General features: G+C 39.4%; 2 protein-coding genes across 6 annotated transcripts in view; one reads left to right on the top strand and one right to left on the bottom strand.

Annotated features, from left to right (window-relative positions):
• LOC144632388 (uncharacterized) overlaps positions 1 to 12,881 on the top strand; it is a 37,788-nt gene extending 24,907 nt beyond the window's left edge. For 2 of the 5 annotated variants that reach the window (XM_078491023.1, XM_078491022.1), the window contains 6 exons: positions 318 to 419; positions 6,253 to 7,294; positions 8,058 to 8,318; positions 9,251 to 9,331; positions 10,290 to 10,368; positions 11,169 to 12,881. In XM_078491023.1, coding sequence (XP_078347149.1) covers positions 318 to 419; positions 6,253 to 7,294; positions 8,058 to 8,318; positions 9,251 to 9,331; positions 10,290 to 10,368; positions 11,169 to 11,247 — 1,644 coding nt within the window. In that variant the 3' untranslated portion in view covers positions 11,248 to 12,881. The remainder of the gene's footprint in view (positions 1 to 317; positions 420 to 6,252; positions 7,295 to 8,057; positions 8,319 to 9,250; positions 9,332 to 10,289; positions 10,369 to 11,168) is intronic. The other 3 variants (XM_078491024.1, XM_078491025.1, XM_078491026.1) reach the window with 3 other exon arrangements.
• A 148-nt stretch (positions 12,882 to 13,029) lies between these two features.
• Positions 13,030 to 18,446, bottom strand: LOC144632413 (single-strand DNA endonuclease ASTE1-like). Its single transcript, XM_078491061.1, has 3 exons — positions 17,722 to 18,446; positions 15,326 to 16,545; positions 13,030 to 13,444 (listed from the first exon to the last, which is right to left on the bottom strand). The coding sequence occupies exons 1-3, from the start codon at positions 18,150 to 18,152 to the stop codon at positions 13,245 to 13,247; spliced, it is 1,851 nt and encodes a 616-aa protein (XP_078347187.1). The 5' UTR covers positions 18,153 to 18,446; the 3' UTR covers positions 13,030 to 13,244.
• Between the last annotated feature and the right edge of the window lie 1,447 nt (positions 18,447 to 19,893).

The following is a 19,893-nucleotide window of genomic DNA, read 5'->3' as shown; positions in this document are numbered from 1 at the left end:
TTAATCTTATGCAACGAGATTTTCACACGCACTCTTAATATATATTGAACTCATCAGAATCTGACTTTTTTAGAATTTGATAATGATGAACCGCGATTCATCGAAACGTCATTTCTTTTCGCTGATTTTTATTCTAAATTGTATAACGAAAGCCTCCGTTATTAAAAAAATTGAAAACAGTAAATTTACTCAAACTTCTTTGGCATTGGGATGAATAAGTCGCTTACCTATCTTTCTTCGTTGCTTATATGCTTGCTTATTATTTTATTTATTTTTTATTTATCTATTTAGCTCTTTTGTTGTTTTCATTTTGTTAGGATTTGACGGCCATAAACGTGACGAAAACTTTTCACAGGAAAAAGATTCTATCAGAATCAGCCAAACTGGAAGGAACGACGGTATTTCCGAAAGAAAAACCGGTGAGCTATTATAACGATTTGCACATGCTGATGCAGGGTTGGTTATTTCATTCAGGAATAGAACGAGTAATGACAAAACGAATAGATTGTTGCATTACGCCAACACAATGTTTGGAAGAATTGAGACTCAGGATTGCTTATTCGGTGTCCGATAAAACAGTTTAATATGGTGCTGACATGAACAAATGAATGGCTTGCTTGGTGAAAACTCTTGCCCCCGCCCTAAATTTGACATTTTATTTCTCCCTTTTTCTCGAAAATATATCGTAAAGTATTATTCCCCTCAAACGTGCCCCGGCTACTGAATGTTATAGTCTTAACCGATTTTTAATCGGGCGTGGCCGATTTATAGTTTACCCTTTGGTCGTCCTAGAGCATAGTCTCCTGGCGCGGCCAAAAAGACGGGGATAGCTTGGGGTTGCTACAAAACCGCTACGGGTGACGCATACCGCAATGGTTTTCATTTTAGTTTTGACAGGAAATCGTTGCAGGCACACTTGGTCGACTTTTGGGTTAATGTGTAATCAGGTTGTGTTTTTTTGCTTCGGCGGAAGGACAGAGAAAAAAGCTTACGGGGCAAAGTACAGTATGGGGCCCAGTTCTCGGCCACTTTTGACGTAAACTTGTATTTCTTACCTCAGAAGAACCGCAGGAACTTGAAATTTCTCCCAGAGCTAGCTACATTATTCAGCTTTTTGGTGTAAAGCTATCAACCGGTCAAAAATTAATTTGCCCGAGCAATAATAAAAATAAAAGCTCCATTTGTGGGCCCAGTTCTCGGCCACTAAAAAGCTTGTGCGTAATTATCTGTAAAAAAAAATGCTCAATTAATTTTCACAGTCATAAAATCACTCTGTAAACCTATTTATGTTATATCGATCCCAAATTATTTTTATGAGGCTTTGTTTTACTTTAGAAAAGAAGGATTTTAACGCGCCTAGTTGCCTATGTGCAGGTTCTAGCAACGCATTGTGTGACCCGTGCATTTAGATGGTTTATTTTGCAGTGAAAAGGTCTTGAAAGATTTAGGTGTTGTAGAAATAATAGACAAGACAAGAGTCAGCTCAAAACTTAGAGATAAGATTGAACTTTATTTTTAAAACATTTATTTCTTTCATTCTGGCAGCAGCAGATGAAATTATATTAAAAACCAAGCGCTAAGCTGTGATAGCGAGCAGGGTGGCCGAGAACTGGCAAATACGCAAACGTCGCAAGAAAAAATTTCGAAGTAAATTAAGACCAAAAAATACAACGGTTCAACGAAAAGTTAACTAAAGCAGAAAGCTGAATTATTCTACGTTTCACATGCCAAAAATTAGCTCGTATGGTGGGGGCTTTTGGATAAAATACGAATTTAACTACATCCATGAATTTTAAGGAGCCGTAAACAAACAAATTTTTCGGGAATGCAAATTCACCTACCTCCGCGTAAACTCGACGTGTGAGCTTTCTATATCGAATTGAACGATCAAACTCAAGATACTTAAAGCACATGAATCAGTCTATCGTTTGAAGGAAATACCTTTTTCTTTTAATTCAACTGGAGTGTAAAAAAACGCGTTAAACACAAAGTGGCCGAGAACTGGACCCGGCCGAGAACTGGGACCCATACTGTACTGATATTCACCATTGTGAAATTGCACTTACTTTGACAAGTTAAAGTTATTTTTGTAAATGAAAAAGGTAACGTCATTGATGTCACGCAGTGTTTTTTTTAGCAAACTAGATGGTTTGCTGGTTTCTGACTATGAATGGGGGTGTGATCTTGCGGTATATTTTTTGAGCCTGACTCCGCCGTAAAACTTTTTTTTTATTTAGCAAGAACTGTGTCGATTTTCATTTCTGAACAATTGGTCGTCAAGTCGTTTGTCACAAAGAGTAGAATGTTTGTACAGCATGTTTTGGAATTATTTTAGATTTGGTTAGTAAGACGCTTCTGAAGACCTGAGCAAAACATTGGGAATGTACAGTATTAATAGGAACTTGAATGGAATTTTTCACAAGTTGGATAAAGGTATCAACTGAAAAAAATGGACTTCAAAATGAGAACTTGGATTTTGTTGTAATTAAATTTTATCGCGGATTGGATGCATAATATCACGGCTTTGAAAGTCTTCAAATAATTAGAAAGGTTCCTTTCTTCCTTTTGATCTTATTGTTATTTTCATGTATTGATTATTCGAAAGTGGTTTTCGTTGATACGAAAAAAAAAACGGGTTTTCACTGAATTGCTTGAAGTATTTTTAGACGTGATAATATTGGCTTAATCAAATTACATTGTGCACGAAATATTTGTCATTCTTTTGTCTTGAAACTTTGAGGAAATTGAAATTTTTGTTTGACAGTAGTGTATGAAAGGCATTTTATAGAACTGAATAAAAAATAAGAAACATTGATAAAGGTTATTTCAAAGATTTATTTTGCCTGATTTTGAAGGGTTTCAGGAGTTTTAAAGAGTGCTGGTAAACGGCTGTATGTTGTTTGTGATTACGGATCTTATTTAGTTTCGAACGCTCTAATTTTTGAAAGGTTAAAACAGGTTAAAACCGGGCGGTTTCATGAGTTTTTTGGGTAGAAAGGTACGGTGGTGGTCAAAAAAAATGTTTAGGAAGGAATGACTGTAGTAGCACATAAGTCGGAGGTTTGCGTGAGTCACGGGGTATAGTATGCGTGAGCTGGATTTCCGGCGTCATAACGGCATGTTTTGTTAATCGGGCGTGGCCGATTTATAGTTTACCCTTTGGTCGTCCTAGACGATAGTCTCCTGTCGGCTAAAAATTACGGGGATAGCCTGGACCAATCGGTTTCATTTCAGTTTTGACAGTAAATCGTTGTAGGAATACTGGGTCGACTTTTGGGCTAATCTGCAATCTGGTTCTCTTCTTTGCTTCGGCGGGAGGACAGAGGAAAAAGCTTAAGGGGTAAAGTACTAATAATCACCATTGTGAAACTGTAGTTGCTTTGACAAGTTGAAGCTATTTTTGTAAATAAAAGGGGTAACGTCATTGATGTCACGCAATGTTTTTGTGGGAAACTTTTGAAACTAGACGCTTTGCAAAGCAAAGCGCAAAGCGTCTACAAATAGCAGTGTGATCTGGCGGTACATTTTTTTGAGGCGGACTCCACTTTAAAACTATTTTTTATATATTTAGAAAGAAGTATGTCGATTTTCATTTCCGCACAGTTGGGCGTCAAAGTCGCCTGTCACAAAGATTAGAATGTTTGCACAACTTGGTTTGGATATATTTTAGATTTGACTAGTGACGTTAGTAAGACACTTCTCAAGACATCAGCAAAACATTGGCAGTGTACAGTATTGGTGTGAACTTGAATGAATTTTTTACGAGATCAGTAAAGCTATCGAATAAAAAGATGACTTGAAAATGAAAACTTCGAATAATTATAATTAAATACCAATTGAATTTTAGATGAGAAATTCCGGAAGTGACATCTGTGTTTAAAATAGAAATTTCTGTACAACTTAAAGTTCCGAAAAAAAGACCACATGTTTGGTAAAAATCACAGACAAACATGATCAGGAAAACAAAACAGGCCAATTGGTTTTATTCACGAAAATACAACTTTCTTGAGAATGAGTTTGTAAACAAGACAATGAAATCGAATTACATTTCACACGAAATTTGCATACATTTGAACTTGCAAAAAAGAAGTATCTCTGCCGAGACATAATAGCGTCAGACCTTACATTAATAATTATTGTATTCTGATCTGATTGTTATTTTTTATGCATAACTATTTGAAAGTGGTTCTCATCGATGAAAACAAAACGGTTTTTCATTCACTGCTTGAAGTATTTATAGACGTGAAAACATTCGCTTAATCAAATTACATTCTGCACGAAATATTTTGTATCCATTTGTCCCGAAACTTTGAGGAAATTGAAATCTTTGTGGACAGTACTGCATAAAAGCAGTTTATAGAATTGAATAAAAAGATAAGAACCATATTGATAAAGGAAATTTTAAAACTTTATTTTGGCTCATTTTGACGAAATTCAGGATTTTCAAAGACTGCCAGTAAACGGCTGTTTGGTAGCGGGCAGAAGTCGGTTCGTTCTGAATTTTTCAATACGGTATACAAGTTACAGGTCAATAAACAGACCCTCTGTACAGTAAAAAACGTTTTGGGAACAAACCATTGTGAACTCATTTTCTATGTTGATCAGTAAAAATCCTTAGTACGACATGGGGCTTGTTATCAAGTTTGTTAGTACGTTAATACTGCAAGGTGTATAACCTCAGAGAATTATTATCAGTGTGTTTTGTTTTATTAGCGGTTTATACTCCAAGGTCTTGGAATGGGAGATCAAAATTAAGGCAAATTTCTGATATTATCTGATTGCTTGGCACAGATTAGTACGATACTTAATTGGTTAGGAAATTTAAACAAACATTAAATTGAATGAGAGTAGAAAGGGAGGGACAGGTGGGGGTGAAAGGCTAAGGAGATGGAAAGGGAGGGAGAATTAAAATCCATGCTTGGTTATATCACGCAACCTTTGACTTCTGTTGTTTTCTCACAAGAACAAAAATTAAGATGGGGTTCTACCTGAATTTGAATGGAACTTTAAGAGATTTAAAGAAGGGATTGAAGAAAAGAATGGAAACACCTTCAAACAGTTGACCCCCTCGCAAGAGCACTCCGGGTTGTCAGGAGACTGTTAATTTGGTGTCCGTCCACCAATTTTTAACTTCAAATTCAAATTTTAAAATCACATTAAATCTTCAATATTTCTTATTTGTCTACATTTTACTAATCCTTTGAGAAAAACTATCGCCTCCCAGACATCCCCCAAAATCGTTCAAAAATTAACAAAATACTGCAAAACAAATATATATGGGATAAGTAAAGCTTTTTTGGATTCCTTGAAACGCGGCTGAAATGGTTTTCAGTGTTTTCCAGCCCTTATACTTTGGGTCAGTACTACTATTCTTCACCAGTTTCTATTACAGTAATGGTATGAAACAAATACCTGATCATTGGTCAATAAGTTGTGATCATTTTCTTGACAATAGTACCTGATTAGGAGTTGTATACTGTTCCATTAAAGTGTAAGGACTGGAAAATACTGAAATGCGTCAGCCACCTAAAGCGTTGGAAAACTTGGTCTTCAGGTAAAACCCCGCCTTTATTAAAAGGCTGCACTTTGCTAAGTGTTACAAATTTATATTTTCTAGACGTCTAGTTCAATCGTTTATTTGTATTGTGCGAAATATATTTTTATAAATTGAGACCATTTATGTCATTAAGTAATAATGCAATCTTGAAAACATTCCAGATTTTCATTATTAAATAGAAACACGAAAAATTCAAGTTTGGGAAAACAAGCCTGTCAAAATGACGTTGCCATGGTGATTTCAAGTTACTGGCACAATAACTAATCCTACCAAATTATTGCGAGATAAATTTTCGATAAACGCGCAAAGTTTGGCAGCGTTTGGTTGAATCTTGAAAAAGTTATAAGCGTCAAAAGTCAGCGAGGGCCTCAAAAGCCCCCCCCCCCCCCCCGGCCTGAATAGGTTTAAGTGACTGTTTTTGCAGTGATTTTTACTGTACTGTACCCTGCCTTTCAAGTCAAAACAGATAGCTAATTATCAAGCGCCCGATTTTAAGCTTCTCAAGCTTCTCAAGCTTCTTGTTCGTATTCGGCCCATGGTTTTCTGGTTAAATGTTATTTCACTAACCAAGAAAGCTTGTAAACAAAGATTCACTTATAAGAATGAAGGAAAGCGTTACACTGTCACGCACGCCCGATACATGCTCACGTAATCCATATCATCAGTTTACGGTAAACCTGGTGCTTTTCTTGCAGAAAGATATCATGACGTGGCTACGTCTGATTGGTCTAGAGCAATACATACCCGAGTTCTTAGACGGCGGGTTCGATGACATGGACTTTCTTCAAGACATGACGTCGGAAGACCTAGTAGCGATTGGAGTCACAAAACCAGGCCATCAGAGAAAGATTTGGATGGCTGTGAATGCTCTGAAAGAAGCAGACGAAAACGAAAACGTCCTGGAAAGCGTAGAGGAAGAGGAATTGACGCCACAGGAAAGGAAAGGTTATTTAGAGACTTGTTTAGATGGAGAAGATTCCGGCGTGTCCACAGATGAAGTTGAACCGTCTGAATTGATCTCAGAAAGCGCTCCGACAGAAGAAGAGAGAATGGAGTTTTCTCGCGCTGCGCTTGCCGCGAGAGAAAACGTCAATGAAGAGCCTTTTGTCGAGGATTCTTCGTCGGCAGAATCCGAAATTCCTGAAACAACAACGCAGCAGGTTTTAAAAGAGGAAATACCGCATGAAAACGTAGATCAAGAACAGCTTAAGACTTCTGTTTCGCAAGATCTGTGCTCTGAAGTTCTACAGACGTCTGGCGATGGGGTCAATCTCTCCGCCCAGCGGACTGATTCACAGGAAAAAGACAATGATAAAAAGGAAGCGGACACTTCGTTTAGATTACATAAAGAAAATGCTATCTCATTACCAGATAGTGAAGACGATGAACCTCCTCCCCGCCCTCCCCCTCCAATGGAGGATATTGACCTGCCACGTCACGTGGCTGACTCTAATAAAAATGAAATCGATTACAATGGCCCCAAAATGGCGGTTAAGGACTTGGCGTCGAAGGAGAACGATAGAATACGTACCTTCTCGCTGGACTCTACCTTTCAGAGACCCAAGAAACCTGCCCCACCAGCTGTCAAGCCTAAAAGCTTTAAGAAGGCTCCGCCACCTAAGGTGCCGCCCAAGCCTCGTAAAGCAGCATCTTTCACAGCGGGTTACATTGAGAGGAGCTCGGGCGAGGAAAGTTGTGGAGATAGGTCACCGACAAAATCCCTGTCCCCTGTAGACAGTAAGTAGTTTTGTTTTGGCTTTTTTGCTTTGTGTTGTTGTTGTTGTTGTATTTTTTTTTAGTTGAACTAGCTCCAAGTACTTTCGGTTTTCTTGTCAGAGATGATTGAAAGCGAGTTAAAATCATCATCCTCTAGGAAAACGTTCATGTAAAGCGCAGGAAATTAGAAATTATCTGATCTTGACTCTAACTTGAGCAACCTAATGCACTAATGAATGGACATCCAATAAATCGAATTGAAGCTTCACCATAAAAAGTAGTTTAAAAGCACATAATTTATAATACATCAAAGCACTTAACCATAACGTGAAAAAGCAAACAGGCGTTTCTTTTCGGGTACCTGACTTCCTACACTCAGAGCTGAGATTGCTAAGATTCAAGCTGTTACTCTGCTTTATTCAATAAGAAACGCCACATGGATCTCTGTAAGCTGTGTCATCTGTATGGAATTTTTCGGTTGTCGGCAATCTCAGATGGTGCTAAAGTGAACGAAGTCAGGGTCCTGAAGAGGAGATGTCTGTTTTTGCACACTAACTAAGCTGTCACTGTGTCAAAAAACACATCAAACTCTAATGATTTTTAAAAAACCTAAACGAACTGATAAACAACTTGAGATTTATTCTGCCAGTGTTACACCATTCCCGTCTTTAGCATTTATACATTCTCTTAAAAATAACTTGAGTCACGTGAACAGTCTTGTTTCACGTGATCGCATTCCCATTTAAGTCACGTGTGTAGTTACTGTCAATCACGTTGCTATCAGGACGCAGCAGCACTGGTTCCGGTCCCTACTGCTGGCCGTCGCCTCCCGGCGTCCGACAAACCGGAAACGGAAATGGAAGTGTGCGATCGCGAAGCAGTAGCGCCAGCAGTCACAGCTCAGTGGACTCATTGATCGAAGAGTTTGAAGAGAGAAAGAAGAGTTTTGAAAGACCTGGCAGAAAGATAAGCGCTCCAGAACGACTAAACACATCTTACGAGTATCGTGGAGGTTTGAGAAAGAGCCAGGCGGACGCGGCGAGAGGTAAACAACGGTTCTACGCAAGAATGAATCACTATCTTCACTGCACATTGGCAAGATACTAACCTGTCCTTTCTCCTTTCTGACGACTGAAATCACTGCTCTTCCTAACAATAACATCAGTAACTAATAATTAATAAAGAAAAAATAACTGCGTTATAGAGTGTAAAACAGGGTTTGTTTTTGAAGTTTGTTCTTAATGAGCCGACAAACTTCTGACAAAGATTTACTTATTTGTGCGCAAAGGGTTTTTTGTTGTTGTTTTCAATTCCTTTTTTTTTTCTTATTTTTTCGTGGCTCACTGTCAATCTGCCCTCATATCCAGTTGGGTTGTATTCAATACCTACGAGGGAGACGGGGAAGCACCTGTTTTGCACTCTTAAAAACTTCACACTTCAAACAAACTTTGTTAAACAAATACCGCACTAAATAACTAACCAATGAGTCAACAACTAAAAAAATGTAATATTTTTAAGCACTTTAAATGTTTTTCTTTCTACTGCCGGTTATGGTTACTAGTTATGTGCTATTTGTTATTTCAATCTTGATGTGCTGGTTGGTATTTTTAACTTGTTTTAGAGTTTGATTCATTTGTGAGCTGATTGTTAAGTTTTTCTAGAAGTCACCTGTTGATAAGTTGCACGTGCGATGTTGCTTCAGTGATTGACTGAAAAGCTTGGAAAACCAACAAAAAGCTGTGTGATAAATGTCTTTACCTGTTACTTTAATTTCAATTAAAGTATATATCGCAATTAAAGTATATATCGCATATATCGCGTGACAAGCCTTGCGTGACGTCAAACGCCAGTTGACGTTGGAATCAGATGAATCACGCACACTACATTGATTAAATCTCAGCAAGGCCGTCAGAATAATCCCCCAATGTTGTTAGATTGGTCATTACATTTTATATAATGTTCTCTTTATTTCTACAGCTGATGGTGAACTTGATGAACAAATAAAACAGATTTTGAGAAATCGCTCAAGAGAAGATCTGTCAGAAACATCCCCCATAGGTATGAATCTTGCTCACTTGTTGCTTGCAATCGTATCACAAGCCGTCTATTTGTAGTCTACGAGTATGTTCCTCATTTTCTCAGGATCAGTCGAGTGGGGATGCACGGGAGCGCGCGAGAAAATAGCTTTGCGCCCGGAGACGCGACGCGCGAGGACGAGGGGATTTCCTCTTGCGCTCGCATGCTCACCCACTCGACTGACCCTGAGAAAAATGAGAGAGTACTCGTAGTCTGTCTTTTTGTTATGCGCTGCAAGGCAAAATCTTATCAAAATGCCATTCAGTTTTTCGGACTGACTAGCATCACATAAAGGCAAGTGTATGTTCACGCGCGTGGGCGCACGTGCGTGCGTGCGTCCTACGCGTGCAACAAGCGTGGACGTGTTTTCGTGTGTGAGAACAAGCATGTACATGAGAACAAGGCTAGCCAGTCCAGAATATCAGCCATTTCATTTTTGTGCCATTTTGCTAACGGGGGTGCTGTAAAGTGTGCCTTTATACAGTGGATAAAGTCCTATCAAATGGATAAAATTATTCCATTGTACAACTGAATTCCTTTTGAATAATAATAATAATAATAATAATAATAATATTTAATACTTATATTGCGCAAGTAAGTAATGTGTACAAGTAATGTGTCATTACTTGTCAAAACCTGTCGAATTAACAGGCTTGGTCAATTTTTGATGGAAACTTGAATTAAAGGGTAGCTGCTTCTCTTTTTTCTGCTTAAAAGTGGATAGTTGCCATCAGAAACTCTTGGAGTACTTCGACGAGTTTACAACCAATCAGTTAAATTAATGGTTTAAAACTGATGTAAAAAACGAAAGTTTTTATATAACATATGTAAAAAGAACTATCTGCTTAAGTTAATGGCTAATCAGTTATGGTGTTCTTGTTGCTAATGTTGCTGATCTCTTTTGCTTGCACTTTTATTTATTTTGCTAAATCTGTCACAGAATCCTCTGTGCCATCTTCAACTGTGCCGCACATTGACATTGAAGCGGAGTCTTCGGAAGCACTGAAGAAGGAGCAAGAGTATGTGCTTATAACATTGCTTTAAACCATGAAGTAAATAAAATAAAAATAAATCACTTATTAAAGTGTCAATGTATTTAGCACTGCTATGCTGTGCTAAATTCTCCTTTATTCGTCATAGTAGTTGTTTGGAGAATTTGAAGATATATTCAACGATTATTCAACGAGCGCGCGTTTGATATGAGATGGTAGATAGCCAACTCGGCGCTACGCGCCTCTTTGGCTATAACTATCTCATATCCAACAAGCGCGAGTGGAATAATTGTTTTATTAAAAACACCCAAAGAATTGCAATATTTTAGCTCCCTAGCTGTTTTTGTTGACGTGTATTGGCTACCATATTTGTGGTCAATGGTATATGAGCTTATATACCATTGCCTTTTAACCAATCAAAACGCTGGAATTGCAATATACCATTTCTAGTTTTTAATAATAGGAGATGTTAAATTGATTGACGTTTGTGGAGAAATTAGATTTTGACCACGGCTGGCTATAAAACTACCACGTTTCTCTATAAATCAAATGTGATGTATGGTGTTATTCATTGTAGAACTTGATGCCAGCACATAGCACCTTTCCTAGTGCGTGACACACGCTTCGCGCTTGCTTGCGTGAAGTTCGCCACACACGTACGTTCGCGAGTCTGTTTCTTTCAAACCGAGCGCATTTGCTTCTATTTTTATAGTTAAACCACGCCCTACTTTTCGCGCGTTTCCAGCCCAGCTAACCCGATCATGTTCTTGTAATCATGCAGCAGTAACCTCGAGTTAACTGTTCCATTGTATTTTTTTACTTTGCAGATTGGCTGAAGACCTAATGAAAGACATTAACAGCATGCTGAGTGATTTCTCCACTGAGCTAGACTCCATGTTCGAGTGAATGGAGAGTTGCATTTTATCAACACATGGTAAAACTGAAGTAACTGTAAAGATCGCCTGGATGTAATAAAATAACAAGCTGTAACCGCTCAGCAAATATGGAAATGGACGTATTATGATTGGTCAATGTATACCAGCATCGGAGTCGACATAACTTAGACGCGCTGTAATTGGACAAGACGCTGTCACGTGACGTGCTGGATGAAAAAGAGGAAAAGAAGACGAGAACAGTTTCCCTTTAGCGCCGTTTGGCCTTGGGTATAGCTGCTAAACGCGCCTCACCTTTGTGCTTTTCTAAAAATGATTAGCCAATCAGAGTATTGTAATCCGTTGAAAAAGAGGAAGATTGGGATGTAATTCAAGCAAGCTTAAACCGCTAATTGTAGAGGAAAATTGTGACCATTTTTGGGCATACAAATTCTGGCAGTGGAGAGAAAACTGTCTTACCAAGACAAGTGATTCAATAGGCCTTATTCGTATTCTCGGTATTGGACTGGAACTAGCTTGCAATGGAGGCTCATGCGGGGAAATATCATTTAAAACAGCTTCAAGTCATTTGCATTTGAAAAGATTACCCGCATTAGCCTCCATTGCCAGCTAGTTCCAGTCCAATACCGAGAATACGAATAAGGCCTATTCAAATTAGCCGCTGCCTCGCGTCAGATGAATTTAGTGTTAGTGCCTTGAATGTTTGACACGTATATCTTGCCCCGTGTAGGAATTTTTATACCGGTTATGTAATATTTTTTTATCTTTCATAGAACGTTTTTTAATATCATTCATCGTTTGAGAGCTATCGCTTCTAGCTGATTTTTATTTATTTTTATTTTATTTTGTTTTATTTTTAATCTTTGAAACGTTTTGATCGGGCATTTTTTGTGAAGTATTTACATGTATCGTTTTTGGCAGGCCATTTAGAATTGTTCAAACATAGCCAATCGAAAAAAGTAAGTAATTGTGATTTCTGCCACAAATGAACCTTTCGTCTTAAATTACATCATGTTGCTTGGCAACGTTTAACGTTGCTTGGCAACGCTTGACGTTGCTTAGAAACGTTTTACGAAAACCGCGGCACCAATAAAGGAACTTGTTGCCTGGGGTAAGTCTCGATTTACCTTGTAACAAACATTTTTTGTTTTACTCAAAAGGGATATTTATTTTATCAAGGATAGGTAACGTTTCAGTTCTAAGCTGAAACGTTAAGTTTTGAGGTGATAGTTGTATTTTAATTATAATCTTCAAAGAACCCGGCTTAAATTCTATTTGTTATCATTATCTCTGATCGTGTTGTCCGTTTTAAGGCTTAGCTATTCGTATGTCAGCATAGGAGATCAATTGTATATTAGGGTTCAATATTACAGAAGAAATTTTATATACCTTACGTTCGAATAGCGTATGAATAGCTTGCTGCTCCCGATGCGAAATTCCAGTTCGGGAGGAACAAGAAAAGAAATTTGATGTAATCATTTTGGAAAAATGTAAAGGCGCTTTTTTTAGATCTCATAAATATTTTATCATTTACTGAAGACTGCCGTGAAATTTAGTGTAAAGTGACTCAAAATTAAGTAACATTATTACTCTTGTAAAAATCTTCATTGCCTCTTTATCAAGCAAATAAACGTACATTTTAATAGATTCTTCTTACTTCATGCTTGTTTTTCAAGGATGCGCTAACGTTGTGTAATCTCGCATCCAGATAGCTCCATTGGTAATTACTAAACTTCAACACTAAACAAAGAACATAACGAGGGAAGTGCATTGTATACAAGATTATTAAAGCTTGAAAAAGAGAGAATCCAATGGAACAAAACTACAACGCCCAAAATGTCGCGTGGACTGCAACAAAAAACGCAATGGGAATCTCTTCAGTAGCTTGTGATATAGGAAAATATTCATGTTCCAGGCAAAGAAAATCTGATGTAACACAACATCCGGCATACAAAAAACGCGATGGTGGTTCGTGGTAAGGTTAATTACGTATCGTACACTAGACAAGATTTACTCTTGAATAAGAGAGATCATGATGTAACAAAATACCACCAGCAATATGATAAACAAAATGAAAGCAAAAACGTTTATCATGTCAACATTTCTATCCTTGGTCAGCTTTGCTTTTAAGCCATCAGTGACCGCGTTGTAAAGATCTTTGTAAGACAAGCGGCTTCTGGAAGAAAGAAGAAGCTCTTCTGGCGTACGACCTGAAAAAGAGAAGTCGAACAGTTGGGGTTCTGTTTTCCCAAGCGGTATACAGAAATTTCACTCTAATTTTTATCTCACGAAGAGAACTAAAGATTTTACTCTCGAATACAATCAACCGTGGGGAAAAAAATTGCGGCTGTACAGTTTACCACAATACCTTGCGAAGCTAACACAGCCAAAACAAAGACAGCTACGTTTCTGCGAAATTCGTCTTTGTACTAACAACATTGTTCATTTGATATTTTTAGAGCTTTTCTGTCAATTTATGAGCGTTATTAGCGTTTTCGCGCGCTAGGAACTAGGTAATTGTACCAGTCGCCTTTTCGTTTTTGGTACGGTAGATTGGGAATGAACGAACGAATGCCTTTAACTAAAAGTGTTTGTATAAAAAAGTAATAAGTAATCTCTAAATCGATACACTTTTACAGTGAAACGAACTCAGCCGGGGCCACCCAACGTTTTTTAGCCAATCACAAGACGAGTTTAAAACAAAAGAATTGGAGTTCCTTGGTCAGGGGACCAATCACAGTGAAGGGCAATTTTAACTCTTCGCTTGACTGAATACGATGCGAAGGCACGCTAAAGTGTTGTTTTTACGGCAAAAATATAATTTTGTTCATTTCGTTTAAGGTTAAGGCGAAAGTCTGCCAGTAATTTGGAACACTGGACGGAATCAACGTAAATACGTTTACCGAATTACGGCCGCGACAGGGGGCCGCGAATATTTTTGAAGACTGAAAGGATTCAGCGTATCACCGAATTACGGCGAGCAATTTTGAAGACTTCGAAAGACTGAACGAAGTGATGAACGTAGCGAAATAAATTTACCGGCCGATTGACGGCCAGCTCAATATTTTCCGAAAGACGGCTTGGCATGTCGAAGACGAAAGCTTGGATAATTTATCGAATATTACGGCCGGGAGTTTTGAAGACTGAACGGACGCAACGTAAATATAAAATTTACCGAAGCATTATCGGCTATAAAACTTACAATATGACACACATTTTCCAAAACACGGCCGGGAATGTCGAAGACGAAAGCTTATGTCAGTTTTCCTCGAATTTGCGGCCGACATTTTTGAACACGAAACGGGCTCAACGTAAAAATAAATTTACCAAATTACAGCCGCTAACAAGTATGCGTGAACCTGTCACGTTTCTGCACGTTTTGTTGAGTTTTATCCGGCGATGAATATTTATGGTTTGAAATGTTCGCCGTTGTAATTTGTTCATTAGGTACAATGTTCTTTTTATCACTATATCACTGTTTAGTATATACACACTCAGTGATCTTGGTGTTTCAAGCAATCTGATTGGTTCGCTATCTCGGGCTAATGAGCATATATCACTGATGTAATACACTGAGTTAATCTCTTTGTGGACCGGTGTTGATTCGCTTCGGCAAATATACTGGTTTGAGGAAAAGCCGTTTCGTCTTCACAGTTTCAGCCGGTAAATAAATTTGTGTCGAGTCCGTTTTGTCTTCATTCCAGGCGCAGGCCGTGCTATTTTCGTTGAGTCCGTTCAGTCTTCAAAATTCCCGGCCGTCATTCGGTAAACTTATTCACGTTGATTCCGTCCAGTGTTCCAAATTACCGGCACACTTTCGCCTTAACCGTAAACGAAATGAACAAAATTATATTTTTGCCGTAAAAACAACACTTTAGCGTGCCTTCGCATCGTATTCAGTAAAGCGAAGAGTTAAAATTGCCCTTCACTGTGATTGGTTGCCTGACCAAGGAACTCCAATTCTTTTGTTTAAAACTTGTCTTGTGATTGGCTAAAAAACGTTGGGTGGCCCCGGTTGAGTTCGTTTCACTGTAAAATACTAACAACTTAAAATTAGTTCGTGTGAACCCGAGCCGGGCGTTCACACTTACCTTGATCCAGTTCTTCCCGCAGATAATGCACCAATCGTCCATTGAACGTCTTGTGAATACACGGTGTTGCTAGGGGCTCAAGCAAAATGAAATTCAGATCAATGGCGTCTCTCAAAACACACTGCCACTGAGAAAAGCTGTGTGCTGCTCGAACGTCAAATGGCTGAGAGGATGGTTTTCCACTCGCAGCGCTCTCTCGCTCGATCGAACCTTCTTCCATGTTAACACAACAGCAAAGCAAGGCGATTAGGTGGTTCATCTCTAACATTGGCTGCGCGTTGTTAATGAGGAAACGAAGTGACGCTGCAATTAATTTAAACTTCTCCAGCAAAGACCTGATGTGAGCTGTGTTTGAATCGAGCGCATCTAACAAAGCCATTGATCTTTCTTCCTTATCGAGGCGCGGAATGACGCTCGCACCTGGGACCACGCCCTTTTGGTGGGCCAGTAGCACCTTTGACGACTTGACCGTCAAACCTTCTCTGTCCCATTCTTGGACCATCGTTATATTTCCTCCATCGCCGCCAGCATCGTTTAAAATGCCATACACCAACTGCCTTAGCGACTGGGAGCACTGATTCGCCGATACTTCCCCGCAGTTTTCAACTTGAACTCTGAGAAAGTTTTTTCCCGTTGTCAAGGTGCTCATGCATTTGGCGGAGAACCGTCCATCGCGAAACCAGGGCAAGATCCATTCTTCAATTTCACGACCGTTTTGGGTCCTCAACGAGGCGTAGACCTCACCGCTCTCGAAATAGCGCAGTAAATTTGACTCTGTAATCGTGTATTCTTGTAGGGAATGCTTAATAGCCTGTTTCAATTGTTCTCTGCTTTCCTGCGACGATACCATTTGTAGAGCGGACTCAAGCGCCTCTTCTGTGCTTGAGTTTGGTAGCTCAGAGAGCAGGTTAGCAATGCTTGCAAATCTTGGCCCTTTTCCGCGACTCATGGCGGACCTAAACTCTGCTAACAGATCCCAGCTCACGTAATCATTCCCTGCCAAAGAAGCTAACAGAGGAATCAATTCTGCGCGAATTCCAAGGTGTGATGACAATTGTTCCCGATAAAAAACATTGGCAGTTAGGCGATTTGACTTCCAGTTGAAAAAAGAAAGTGGAATGTAACCTGCTTTGATATCAAAGATGAAGAAGTCGCTGTCGTTGCCTAAAACAGGACAGCTCCAAGAACTTGCCAAGGAGGCGATTTCAGCATCCGCTTCACTGAAAAGAAACAGAATTTATCTCATTGACTGTAGAATACAGGAAAGTTCTGACTCGTCCCCAGTCGTCTTTTCTGTCTCTCCTGTGTCCAGAGAAACTGGGTCAAACTGAAAACTTAGGGAATCATGGGAAGCAAGAGAAGAAGCGAAGGAGACGTCGTCTTCCTTCCTTCCTTGCCATCACCCCTCGGGCTCCCCGCGCTTCTCACGTTAATATTAGTAGGCGAGACTGAGAGACGACTGGGGACGAGTCAGCAGGCAAGTTGACTTCTCCACAGGCATTATTTGAGAAGCATGCATGACAAAGAAGAAGGAAGGGGGGGATGAAGTCGTTTTCATCCCCCCCCCCCCCTCCTTCTCTTTTCTCCATTATGCAACGATTCTTGCCTTCCGGTTCATTCTCCTCCCCAAAGCCGCTAAAAAATCAAAAGGCCTGGAAACTAAGAAAGAGATAGAAAACAAATCATGTCTGCATACCGTCGTCGTGGACGCCCGGGCGGAGGAGGGGATCCGTAGTAATAACAGTGACAGGAAGGTGCAAAGACGTTGTTCTTTTTTAGTTACATAAATTACAGTTAAAATTGATCAGGTAATTAAAATGTAGATCTTACGACTAAAAATACTATAATTGTTTCAGTTTCAAACAAAGTCAGTATGCAGATGGCAAGACTTCCTGTTTCTGTTTATCATAAATTATTTCTGTCCATGTTTTACTGACGGGGATGTTGTAAAAAATATATTTTTAGCGTAATGTGACTTTTTGGGGGTATAACAATTTGGCCTGTCACGAATTCATTTGAGTACCCCCGGGGGTGCGTACGTCAAGAAAATCCATGATGCTTTATTCTATTCAATGGAATGATATACCATGCCTGAAGCAGTTAAATTTCTTGATTTTAAAATTGGTGAGGTGATCTCAACGCAAAATATTTAAAGACATTCAGCGATTGGTCTCTATTTACCAGCACGAGCATAAGTGGGCCCGTTTAGGCTCAGTATTATAAAGGCCTATAAAGCTTTGCCAACCTCTCACCAGGCGCTCACCAAACTTTTAAGATGACGACTCCACGTGTTTGGCGAAAACTGAAGAGGGACTGTTACAGTCTCTGGCCTTATATGTAATATAGGTATGGTGTTATTTTCAGTGCTCGCTACATACTCTTTTAATACGCCTTACCCATCGCAGACCGCGAATTTTATGCCACAATCCTTCAGTGCCTGTATAAACACCAGCTTCGACAAAAGCGGAAGTAGGAAGTTATCGCCGTCAGCTGATGTCAAATTCTCGGCTAAGACATGAGAAGTTTGGATCCTCTCAGTCGCTCTTTTCTTGTGTGTCTCCAACTTTTTGCCGCTTGGATCTTGTGCGCCATCGAGGACTACAAAGGATTCTACACCTTTAGAATCCAGCGCTTCGAAAAACGAAAGTACAGCGTTGTAAAATTCATCGTACTGGCCTCCGCATCGACAGTCATAGCCGTTGATTTTGTAAAGATAGTTACATAAACCGGATCCGTCTATGATTAATTTTGTGCGTCGAAGCTCGATCTGTGTCCAAAGAGTTCCGATTGAGTTGATATAGCTGGTGAGTCCGCGTACCCCCATCATAAAATACTGTCACATGTAGAATTGAATCGTCTTCAAAATGAATGCAAGTATTTGTGGTGCAACTGTCACGCAACCTTGTCCCCAGGCAGGCACGGTTGGGCGCGATTGAGAGAGTATACAGTGGGGCGAAATCATCTGGTGTATTCAACTGAGAAGTGTCTTTCTACAGACTTTTGTAAACCGAAAGTTTTTTGCCGTATGTAAAAGTAAATATTTTCTATTTTTGTAAGCTTTATGGAATATATGAAACCGAAATGTACACGTGACATAATCATAGGCTATTTTGGCTTCATTTTCAAAACAACATTCTATGTCAAAGCCCTTCTGTCTCTTCGTAATACAAACAATAGGAATTGATTAAAAAGAAATGTACCTTTTCAGAGCTGATTTTAGTTTGTGTAGCACGAGATGAAATGGCTCTGATCTAGAGTTTTACCAACCCAGAGGAAGAACGCTTCAGTTACGGTACGGTGCGAATTGAAACGAAAGCCCTCCTAGAATCCGCCACGATCACCAGGTTACGAAACGATGGTATGGCTGTGAATAATTTGCACGGGATCAAATAAAATAAGAATTTGCGATGCAACGCACCAAAAATGGCCATTGATTTTAAAACGTGGAGTACGCGGTAACGTGTCAGGGTAAGGACAATAAACGCTTTTATGATAAACGAAAAGCCATGATGTCACCCATTCGTGTGCGACTCTGACTGAAACCGGCCAACCATGCAGCCGCAGGGTAAAAACTTCGAACGTTTGGTAAAAGGGAAAGAACCATCGCTTATTTATGAGGGTCTGAATGGGGTTAACCGACTAGCGACAGGGCGAATAAATCGACACGACAAAACGGAAAAATACGATTAGCGACAAAATCAGAAACACATCCGTGATACGGACTTTGTATAAAAGAAAGCATTTTGAATTTATGTTAGCTAGGAAATGTTGTTGGGAACAAATAAATTATAAATCGGCAGCAGCGGAGGTTCATGGAAGTGGCTGGTAATCGAGGCCAAAGCCCTCGTATTCACTCGCGTTGGTTATCAGTGGTGACGGCCGGCGGGATTGTTAAAGTGATGTATCTTGTAGGCGAGGAGGGCCCACGCCATCGTCGCCGTGTTCCGGTGGAAAAAATCTCATGGTGTTTCCAAGCTAAAAGAAACATCGGAGTTTTAGGGGCAGCAGGCGCAATTGGCATTGGCGGTTCTCGCTGAAGTATTCGCTGGCGCGCTGCGGATAATGCTTCACGGATGGGCAGTGGCTGCTTAAGCTTCCAATTAACGATGAAAGCAGCAGTGAGCTGGTAAGTGTGGAACGTCTAGCCGAAAGTGTGTGGAGTACATGTTTCTGTTCTGTAGTTAAGTAAGCTAAAATTAACGTGGTTAACCTTGGGTTCCACGTTTTTCATTTCTGTTTTGTTGAACGGAATGTTTGTATAACCGTCCATTTTTCAGGAAAGCAAAAATTGAAAGAAAAATCCCTTAAAATAGAAGAAGCGAGTAAAAGTGTTTATAAGCATCTCTCTTTTTGGTAAATAAAACACTGCCTTTAATTTATTCTTTTCTGAGAGGTCAAATCGTTCGCTCGTGTGTAAGTAATAGTTGCGAGCATGCTGTGCAAACTGATTTTATCGGTAGTAGAGGAAACGTTGCTTAAAAAAACAGAGTTAACGAGGTTTAAGTGCAACAAAAATGAATTATTACAAATTTTCATATCGTCTAGAGTTTTAAAGTCTTAAAACTGCG

This window comes from Oculina patagonica, chromosome 12 (assembly GCF_052425735.1).
Source record: "Oculina patagonica isolate OP01 chromosome 12, crgOcupat, whole genome shotgun sequence".
Classification (NCBI taxonomy): Eukaryota; Metazoa; Cnidaria; class Anthozoa; order Scleractinia; family Oculinidae; genus Oculina; species Oculina patagonica.
Note: the sequence above shows the minus strand (reverse complement) of the source record. Positions and strands in the feature narration are given on the sequence as shown.

Coding starts and splice junctions, on each gene's coding strand:
- LOC144632413 (XM_078491061.1), bottom strand. CDS start 18,152: ATGATGGGGGTACGCGGACTCACCAGCTATATCAACTCAATCGGAACT. Junction 16,546..17,721: donor AAATTCGCGGTCTGCGATGG/GTAAGGCGTATT, acceptor GTTTCTTTTCAG/TGAAGCGGATGCTGAAATCG. Junction 13,445..15,325: donor GCGGGAAGAACTGGATCAAG/GTAAGTGTGAAC, acceptor TCTCTTTTTCAG/GTCGTACGCCAGAAGAGCTT.